Raw genomic sequence first — 10,584 nt, 5'->3', positions numbered from 1 at the left:
AGAGAGAGAGAGAGAGAGAGAGAGAGAGAGAAGGAAGGAAGGAAGGAAGGAAGGAAGGAAGGAAGGAAGGAAGGAAGGAAGGAAAGAAGGAAGGAAGAGGTGGGAGTGTGGTTCAGTTGGTAGAGAGCTTGCTCAGCATGCTCAACAACCCAGGGACAGGAAAATCAGAAGTTCAGGGTTATCCTCAACTATGTAGCGTACTTAACTACCAGCCTGAGATACATGAGACCCTGTCTCAAAAACCACAAAATAATAATAATAATAATAATAATAATAATAATAAAATAAAGCAAGACAAAAACATTAAATAAATAAGCCAGAATCAGAAATACAAATACCTATATAGTTTTCTCTCCTATGCAGATCTAGGCTAAATTTATACTGTGTGTCTATAGATAGGATACTTTGTATCCTAACTTAACAAATACTAAAACTGACCATGAACACATCTCCTTTGTGGAACAGACCAAAAAGTCTGCTTAAGACAGGCATGGTCCTGCATGCCTGTAATCATTGCACTTTGGGGAGGCTGAGGCAGAAGGATTGCCAAGTTTAAATTTGTTTTCTTTCTTTGTCTTTTGTGGCATCCCACAAAAGGCAAGCACTCTTCCACAGCATCTCCAAATCTCTTCTCTTCTTCTTCTTCTCTTCTTCTTCTTCTTCTTCTTCTTCTTCTTCTTTTTTTTTTTTTTTTTTTTTTTTTTTTGGTTTTTTGAGACAGGGTTTCTCTGGCTATCCTGGAACTAGTTGTGTAGACTAGGCTGGCCTCAAATACTCAGAGATCTGCCTGCCTCCTGAGTGCTGGGGTTAAGGGCATGGGCCACCACAGCCCAGCTCTTCTCACTTTTTATTTTGAGACAGGATTGCTATCTTAGCTAGGGTTTCCATTGCTGTGAAGACACACCATGACCTGTAAGGGTCTATGATTCGCTGAAGAAGGATACCCTGGATTCAAATAGTATGTAAACACAGAGAGAGTTTTGTTCTGTAGAAGTCCAGCATGCTGGGATCTCTCGTTACCAAGATAGAAAGGCAACCAAGTGAGCTTGCAGGCTCGGTTTAAAGCACATTAGGGAATTCTGGGGTAGATGGGCTTTATCTTATTCTATCTAGGCATTCCAGAGCCATTATTAGGGCCTGGGGGCTGGAGCCTGGGTTTTTTTCTAGTAACTGACTTGCCTGGACTTGTCAAGCTTTTAGGCCTAGTTTCCTGGACTGTCAGCTTGAAGCCTGTCATGGAATCAATCTAGCCTTTTCATTTCCCCCTTCATATTTGGGCTACCTCAAACCCTAGAGATGTTTCTATGGGTCGGTATTGTTGTTTGAGAATAAATCCGTTCCTTAACAAACCTAACTAAAACATTGATTATGTAAGGGGACCACAAGGCAAAGTTAATGTTTTTTTTTTTTTTTTTGTCTTGTAGTCTCTGACTAGAAACAATATTTCTGTTGTACCTAAGGCTGCACAGGGTCCTCCCTGCTATAAGCAAGCCTAGGCACCTTCTGTTCTGTAGGACTGCTTCTGCCAGGGAGGACAGGAGTCCTGCAGGCCCGTGATGGACTTTTCCATCTCCTGTATATCTGTATCTACTGCCATCCATAAGGCCTTGTAGATTTTTATCTTGGAGTATTAGGACTGAAGCTCCTATATTAGCAGCTCAGGCCAGCCCTATGCCAAGGAGAGAACCTAGTAACACAGCAGAAATGGCTACCCTTTTAACTCGATTGTTTGGGGCTTGAGCTGATTGAAGACATCCTCCCCAGAGTAATAAGTCACTCTGGGTACAAGCCATACTAGAACATAAAAGTCCTCAGCTGTATTTAAAACCGGGCCATGAATGCATGGAGTAAGCCCCGAGGTACAAGCCCACCAAGCAAGCACCCTCTGGGGGCAGCATGTATTCTGCAACAGTAGGGGTTACAGTGCGGTTGCAGAGGTGGGAATACACTGGGGGTACCTCATTTCTAATGCAGAGTCCCTGTCTGGTAACCAACAGTTCTGTCCAATTCCCAGCAACCACATGGTGGCTCACAACCATCTGTAATGGGATCCCACGCCCTCTTCTGGTGGCTGAGGATAGCTACAGTGTACTCACACTGTAAATAAAATAAATAAAATCTTTACCAAAAAAATTAAAAAAAAAAAAATCCCTAGCTCTTTCACACACAAAGAAGCCAAGACTTCAGCTAGCTGTGCATTTTATCTTGTGCCTTATTTTTTACCCAAAGTAGGCTTCTCAGAAGGAATAGAGTTAGAGCCTAATGCCTACATCCTACAGTTTCAATATTGGTACTTGGAGGGTCTGAACGATAAACTTTCATTCATTCATGAATTAATCCACTCCCTTAAAATTATATGTTGAAGGCTCAAAATATATCAGGTGATGAGAGTAGAAAGGCAGAGAAGGAAACTGATCACGAGTATTTGATATGCAGAGGAAAGGCAAGCAGATCACACACCATAAACATCACAGGATATAAATTACCATTTCAAAATGACATAGTGTGGAAATACTGGACTAAACAAGACCAAAAACCAGCTGGGAAAACTCCAAACTGCGTCTCCATGTCTAATGTCAAAGCATTCTTCAGATTTCCAACCCCTTTCATCTTTGTTGACTGCAACAAACTTTTCTCTCAGGGCTGTTTCCACTCCCTGTAAGCAGCTCTCCTTGGCAGATATCTCACACTCTGGCACCTCTAACATCTTGGAGTCTCCAAGACCATTTCAACGTTACAGCTTTTGTTCCACTGTCTGAGAGCCACACAAGACCATCTGGGCTTCTCAAAGGGGTTTAGGTCACATCCTCAGCTCAGCCCTCTGTAGCACTCTAGGCTCTGGTTGACCCCACTGCACTGCTGCTGCTGTTCTTGGTGATTATCCCATGGCACTGGCACCTCCAATATGCTGGGGTCTTTTGCTGCAAGTAGGCTTCACCTACAGCCTCTCATAGGCTCCCTTTATGGTGCAAAGCCTCAACTTTTTTGCATGGCCCCTTCAGTCCTGGGTTGTCAGCTGTCGCTGAGGCTGCAATTTTACCAATGGCCTTCTATGGCTTCTCACAGTGCTAAGCCTTAGCTATTTATTCCCCATGACTCCTTCATGCCTTCAAAACCAGTACCACCTGGGTGACTCTTACACATTACCAAGTATAGCCGTAGCACAAGGTACAACCTTGGCTGTCTCTGGAACACAACTCTTTGTGCTCTCAGAAAGCACTTCCCAGAAGATTTCACCTCAGCGCTCAGTGATGCTTCTCTCTCTCTCTCTCTCTCTCTCTCTCTCTCTCTCTCTCTNTTTTTTTTTTAAAAAAAAGAAATTGTTAAATTTTTTTTTTCAGTGTCATAGAGTTTATTAATTTAATTATTCCCATGAAAAGTTTTTACTTATTATCTACAGCTTTAACCTTTTATTTACATGTAATTATTAGATTATAAAATGATTTGCCATTGGGTGTCTGTCTGTATGTATAAGTTGTGAAATTCATGTTGACTTTAACTTTTGCCAGGTTACTTGGAGTGATATAGCAGGTTTAGATGATGTCATTACAGATCTGAAAGACACGGTCATCTTACCTATCAAAAAGAAGCATTTGTTCGAGAATTCCAGACTACTGCAGCCTCCAAAAGGTATGTTTAGTGTATGGATTTGCCTAAGCATTAAGAGGGTAGAAGAAACATTGAGTTTTCTTCGCCTGTAGGAACTGTTTTCCATGAAATCAGATTCTTAGAATGCCAAGGTTCAATGAATTGTTTCATGAAGAACTTTTTTTTCCCTGAGACATTAAGAAGTTTAACATATTTATTCATTCTTCCACTTCTGAAATTTTGGTGAATTCCACTGTACAATAATTCTTTTATTTGAAATGCTTGTCAACTAACAAGTAAGTTGAAATTTGGAAAATTAGGTCTAAAAACATTTTTTTAGAAAAAAATCACAATTTTCTTTTGGTTTTATTTTCAAGCAAAGCCAGAATTTTGATGGTTCACAACTCTAGTGATTTTGTTTTTCCTGTTAGCAGATTAATTTTTGATGTTAATGACTTTTTTTTTTTTTTTTTTTTTTTTTTCGAGACACAGTTTCTCTGTGTAGCCCTGGCTGTCCTGGAACTCACTCTGTAGACCAGGCTGACCTCAAACTCAGAAATCTGCCTGCCTCTGCCTCCCAACTGCTGAGATTAAAGGTGTGCGCCACCACTGCCCAGCTTTGGTCTCTTCTTAATCACCACTAATTTCTCAGCTCCAGCTAACCAGCACTAGTTGTCCCTGTAGTCTCTTCTATTCTTGACTCTAAAACCAGAGACACATGGTGTAAGCTGTTGAGTTCTGCTGCTTGCTGGGGCTGGAACATGGTCCCGTTGTTCTGTTACATTATCATCAGCTTTCTGCTTTCCAACTCCTTCACTGCCTAAGCTTGGCTGTCCTGGAACTTGCTCTGTGAACTCACCTTGAACTCAGATCTGTATGCCTCTGCCTCCTGAGTTCTGGGATTAAAGGTGTGTACTACCATGTCTGGATCTAAATTACTCTCTTCTTGGAACTTGCTCTGTACCAGGCTGGCCTTGAACTCAGAGAGCTGCTTGCTTCAGTCTCCTGGGATTAAAGGTGTGCACCACCATGCCTAAGCTTATCATGGCCACTATTCTGCATGATCCAGAAAAAGCCTGTGTCTTCCAGCTTCAAGATCTGGATCGCAGCTATGCTCTCCATTTCTGGATTGTAGTTCATTTCACATTAAAAGTCCAGATGAAAACAATAACCAAGTCCCTTGTTCAAACTGCAGACACACAGACAATAAGCTTACCAGGGTGGGTTCCTGCTTCCAGGTCACTACTTTCTTAATCTGTTTATCTCCTTGAAGACAGGACACTGCTTCATTCTATTTCCTGCTGCCCCTTTATCCTTTGAACCACACGTTTTGCATTTTTCCTTTCTATGCTTGCTATGTTTCATCAAAAAGCTCTTTTTAAGAGCAAACTCGAGGACAATTCTATGCTGGACTTTTCTGAGACTTCCTTTGTCAGTGCAATTAATTGAAATCTCTTTACCTTAGCTTCAGGCAGACTCTTCAGACAAGGACAAAAAGCAGTCACATTCTTTGCCAAAATATCACAGGAACAGTCTCTAGGCCGCATGCTAAAACTCTTTGCTACTGAAACCTCTTGGGTTGAAGGCCTACACAATCAAATCACCCTCAGCAGCACCATCTTCCACATTCCTACTAGGATGGTCCGTTAAGCCCCACTTTAAGCATTCCACTGCTTCCCAAATCCAAAGTCCTAAAATCCACATTCCTCCAAACAAAAACATGGTCAGGCCTATCCCAGCAGTACCCCAGTTCCTGGTACCAACTTCTGTCTTAGTTAAGGTTTCCATTGCTGTGAAGACATACCATGACCAAGGCTACTCTTATAAGGCCAACATTTAATTGAGTCTAGCTTACAGATTTGGCGGTTCAATCCATTATCATCAAGGCAGGAGGATGGCAGCATCCAGGCAGATGTGGGACTGGAGGAACCGAAATTTCTATACCTTGATCCAAAGACAGACAGGAGAAGACCGGCTCTCATGTGGCTAGGAGAAGGGTCTCAAGGCCCACTCCCTCAGTGACACACTTCTGCCGACAAGACCACACCTACTCCAATAAAGCTATACCTCCTAATAGTGCCATTCCCTGGGCCAAGCATATGCAAACCACCACAATTGCTGTATTCCTATTACCTCAACCTCTGGGGTAGCTGAGATTACTCACAGTACTACACCACCAAGTGTGACCTAATTCTGGTTTGTTTGTTTGTTTGTTTCTTTCTTTCTTTCTTTCTTTGAGATAGGGTTAACTGTGCATCCCTGGCTGGATTGGAACTTGCTTGCTATATAGTCCAGACTGGCCTTGAATTCACAGAGATCATCCTACCTCTGCCTTCTGAGTGTGGATTAGTGGCTGTCCTAGTTAGGGTTATTATTGCTGTGATGACCAAAAGCATAATGGGGAGAAAAGGGTTTATTTGGCTTATACTTCACATTGTGGTTCATCATTGAAGGAAGTTGGAACAGGAACTCATGCAGGGGCTGGAATCTGGAGGCAGGAGCTGACTGACGCAGAGGCCATGGGGAGGTGCCATGATCTTCATGGCTTGCTCAGCTTACTTTCTTATAGAACCCAGGACCTCCTGCCCAGGGATGGCACCACCCACACTAGGCTGGGCCCTTCCATCCACTAAGCAAATGCCCTACAGCCTGATATTAGGGAGTTTTCTCAATTGAGGTTTCCTCAGTTCAGATGGAGGGTGGGGTGTGCCTATGACAGAGTCTGGTGTAGAGCTAATTTCTGTCAAGTTGACATCAAACTAGCCAACACAAAGACAGTAATTTTGGGTTCTTGAAATGGATCTTAGTACCAGCAGATCATCCAATTTTATTTATTTTATGTGTGTAGGTGTTTTTCTACATGTATATCTGTACTGCATGTTCATGCAGTGCCTGTAGAACCCAGAAGAAGGCAACGGATCACCTGTTACAACCTGACAGTTATAAGCTGCCATATGGGTGCTAGGAATCAAACCAGGGTCCTATGGAGGAGCAACCCGAGCTCTTAATCACTGAGCCGTCTCTCCAGCCCTAGATCACCAAGTGTCTATTATTTATTCCTCAGATTGTCAGATGTTTAAAAAAGTATTCAGTGTAAGAATTGGCAGTTGTTTGTTTTCTATCTACTCGGCCTCCTCGAACAAATTGCCCAAAGGCAATAACTCTTCTCCTTGCTTTCCCAGAGAGTGTTTTATGAAAGCTGACAATAGTAACAAAACTGAAATAGAAAGTGTTTTCTAGGCAGCAGATGAGTAAGTACGAGTGCCACCGTGCTTGCGCAGCCCTATTTACCTGTAAAGGAAGACTGCAAGCAGGGCAAGACTAGGGTCTTTTCCTTCGGGTGCCAGTAGCCTGTTTGCCTTCTCTGGGTAGCAGTATAAAGAAATGGTGAGGGTTGTTGAATAGGTAGGGCTTGATGGAGGGTTCCACCTCTCTTGCCCAGGCCTGGAAACACTCCAAGAAGGCATGCAATAATAGTTCATTACCCTGGTGTTTGCGCTCCTTTTCCTCAGAGGAAGCCAGGAGAAACTCGAAGGTGCACGAGACAGGGTACAGCGGAGGTCCTCTTCAGTTGGATCCTTGAAGAACACAAATCTCGCTCCACCTCACCATCTGCTCATCTGCTTACTCTTCAGCCTGAGTGGCGGCTCATGGGGGCGGAACAGATCGTAGTGCCAAGGGCGGAGCCCGATGGACTCCAGGACCCTAAACCAGCTCCTCTAGAGTCCCGCCTCCAAACATCCAGCCCCGCCTCTTGCAGTAGACCCCGCCCACGACCCCGCCCCCTCCTGGAGCGGACTAGGGCTCTTATTGCCTACCCGGGTTCGGGAGCCTCCACGCGGAGAGGCTCCCGCCGCCCAGAGCTGCGGCCTCCGCATGGCATGGAGGAACCGCTCTCACCCCCACCGGAGTCCGGGCTGCTCTCGCCGCTGCTGCAGGGAGGTGGAGCGGCTGCCGCTCCAGAGCCCGGAGCCCGGCAACACCAGGGACATGAGACCGCGGCGCAGCGGTACAGCGCCCGCCTGCTGCAGGCCGGCTACGAGCCGGAGAGGTGACGCCCAGGGCAAGGCGCGCGGGCGCATCCGGGGCGGGCGGCAAAGAAGGGCGCGGCAACGCCGGGAGACCGGGTAGCGCTGCGAGGGAGGCCAGGGGCAGGTCCCCTCTACAGCCATTCCACTTCCCCAGACGCAGTTAGACTGTCATACACCCGACTCTGGCTGGCAGATGCAGGCGGGCACTGTGCAAAGAGTTCAGTGCCGCGTTACTCCGGGGAACTGGGGAGAGGGCGCAGGTTGTAATATCGCTCCCTAACATTTTATCTAAGATCCGACCTAGACTACACACTCAGCAACGCTTGGTACAAGTGGCTCCGACCTCTGGGGTAGAAAAAGTGCTTGTTGGAGTCCCGGTCCAACGTTGCTTTCTCCTCAGCTTTCTTCTTCCTAGAACTGTCTTCCGTAGGTGTGGGTGTCCGGATTGAATGTCTCCCTAGGACCAGGGGAAGGTACTTGCACTTCCTCACCAGGCACTGAGATCCAGTGAGGCTGCTGTTGTTCACTCCTTGGAAAGACTTGTACCCCAATGCAGGGCGTCTGGAAGGCAATGAATGAGGGTCGCTGGAGAAAGAGTTAGGGCAGTGAACTGGGCCTCAAGGGAACGAGCTGAAAAAAGAGACAGCGGCTAATCTCTGGATTGTATCGCAGTTTGAAATGCAATCCTACTGTCCTTCCGGTCCAGGGGATTTGGACTTCTTTCTCTACCCCATCTGCTGGTGCTCAGCAGCTTGGGGAGGTGACCTGGCAGCTGGGCTTTGAGGGGAGGGTGGTCTGGGGAATTAGCCAGGTAGTTCTTCTGCTCAGGGTCTGGCCGCTTATGTAAGAACTTTTAACAGCTTTAGGGGCTACGAAGCCCAGCCCCCACCCCCTGCCGTTGCTGGCTGTCTCTATAGAACTGACTTAGGCTTAAGCAGCCTGCCATCCGTTTTTCTATAGTAGAAATCTAGGTTGGAGGGCTTGGGGTTTTAGAGAGGTGCCACTATCTGGGAGGAAGCGGGCCGCGGCGCTTGTGAGCTTAGAGGAAGCTAGAACTGTAGAATCCCAAGAGTTCAGGCAGGTGCATCTCTTTTTCAGATGTACTGCTGCATCAAAGGGACAGTGCCAACCCCACACCCTCCTGCCCCCCATTTAGGCTCAGAATGGCCTGTGTAAACTTGAACCCCAGCCAGGCCAGTATAAGATCTGAAAGCTGCCGGCTAAGACCTCCATCTGCCTCCACCAACCTGAAGCTGTAGGAAGAGGCAAGGGTTCTCTGAGAAGCCCTGGGCTTGAGTCCAGCAGTGTTACTGGTCTCTGTGGCTTGAACTTGGGTGAGCCCTGCCCACTTATCCCGACTTTAACAATGCTAATGTTGTCATTACCTTTTCCCCCCTAAAAGTGTTGTTTTGAAATCTTGTTCCTCTAAACAACCTCAGATCCCATAGAGTCCTCTGGGCTGCTTGCCTGAACTTTAGTGCCCTGGTGGACACTATTCCCCTATTCCCCTGAGCAGCTGCCTTGGACCTGCCCCCTGCCCTTGAAGCTGTGAGGAGGGGAGTCTCAGGGGACCAGCTGCCCTTCCTTGCGTTAAAGAGGCCCACTGGTTGCCTGGTGTCTCCTCCCTGTGGAGGAAGCAGCTGGGGAATTGCAGGAAGAGGGAGGGGGGAAGCCAGGGGAATGGATTAAGTCTCTAGAAAAGGACAGCCTAACCCAGCCTGGAGCCCAGCAGCTTAGAGTAATGAAGAGCTCTGGCATAGGTCAAAGCAGGAGGGAGAATGGGGCCCTGAAGTCTGTAATCACTGGGAAGGTGACCCTCCCCATAGCTGCCAGTCTCCTCTCTTGGGACCCAAAGTCCTAGGCTGGGGGCAGATGACACATTAAAGTTACCTGAGGTGATGGGGCCTAGTTGTTCTGGGCACCAGCCTTGGCTGAACCCTGAACCAGAGCCAGTCTTGACTCATGATGTAGGGAATAGTGACCCATAGTAGGCTCCTTAGAAACCCAGAGAGACCACTGGGACAGGCCATGCTCAGAGTCTATGACTGACATGGTGGCTAATTTCTTCTGTGTCCAGGAAGGGTGGTTCAGAATGACCAGGCTGTGTCTTCTGGCTAGTCTCGTTGCTCTGACTACTGGTAACAAGCAAGAGGGTCTAGTGCTGGCTCCCCGTGTGGCCTAGGCTTTTAGAGTGAAGCCCTCAGTGTTGGAGAACCCGAGAGGATCCCTGGCAAGCAGATACCAATCCCTGCTTTGCCCAAAACTCCAACAGTCTCCTCTCCTTTCCCATGCCCCAGGGTCTTCAGGGCTCACACCAGGCTCTATCCTTTGGGCTCCACTGGTGCCCGCCTCCCAAGAGCCAAGAAGACATCTGTAAATCCTCTATAATACTTGAGCTCTATGGGAGACTCGCCTTTCCCTTTGCACATGCATGGAACAGCCTCTGTTTTCTTGGCAGGGCCCCGGGGGTATCATTGGGGAGGTTGGGTGCCCCAGAGAGCCTGGTGGCTTGGAAGCCAAGGCTCCCCCGGGCCTGGCTGTCACCACACTGTCGAGAGGTAAACAAACCCAGCCTTCCTGGGATGGGGAGAAAAGGAGACACAGCAGCCCTCAAGGCAGGGAGGGAGGAGAGTGTCCCCAGGACACCTAGTCTTCTCCTCAAATGTGTGGGAACTTCAGGAGAGCAGGCTAAGGCTGGGGGAAAGGGTAATGATCTGGGATAACACTTCTGGCCACCTCCACCTTCCTCCATGTGTGAGTGGGGTTGCTACCCAATCTTCTTGTCTCCCAGATTGAAATCTAGGTCTTGCTAGCTGCTCAGAACTGGCCACTAAGGTTCTCCTAAAAGGGGGGGGGGGAACTTTAAAATTGCCTGTTTCTGTCCTTGTTTGTATGTATACTTGTTTATGCCACTGCCCCAAACCTTGCAGTTTTCCCCAGTTTTGTTTTGTTTTTTTTTTTTTTT

General features: G+C 47.1%; 1 protein-coding gene across 3 annotated transcripts in view; it reads left to right on the top strand.

Moving 5' to 3' along the window:
* The first annotated feature begins 7,430 nt into the window (after positions 1–7,430).
* Positions 7,431–10,584, top strand: part of Impdh1 (inosine monophosphate dehydrogenase 1) — a 15,418-nt gene continuing 12,264 nt past the window's right edge. For 2 of the 3 annotated variants that reach the window (XM_021189915.2, XM_021189916.2), the window contains exon 1: positions 7,470–7,639. In XM_021189915.2, the coding sequence (XP_021045574.1) occupies positions 7,470–7,639 (170 nt within the window). Of the gene's footprint in view, positions 7,640–10,584 lie in introns of all 3 variants that reach the window. The other variant, XM_029535622.1, reaches the window with a different exon arrangement.

The sequence above is a fragment of the Mus pahari genome, chromosome 2, assembly GCF_900095145.1.
Source record: "Mus pahari chromosome 2, PAHARI_EIJ_v1.1, whole genome shotgun sequence".
NCBI classification, from domain to species: domain Eukaryota; kingdom Metazoa; phylum Chordata; class Mammalia; order Rodentia; family Muridae; genus Mus; species Mus pahari.
This window is presented reverse-complemented; position numbering and strand designations above follow the sequence as displayed.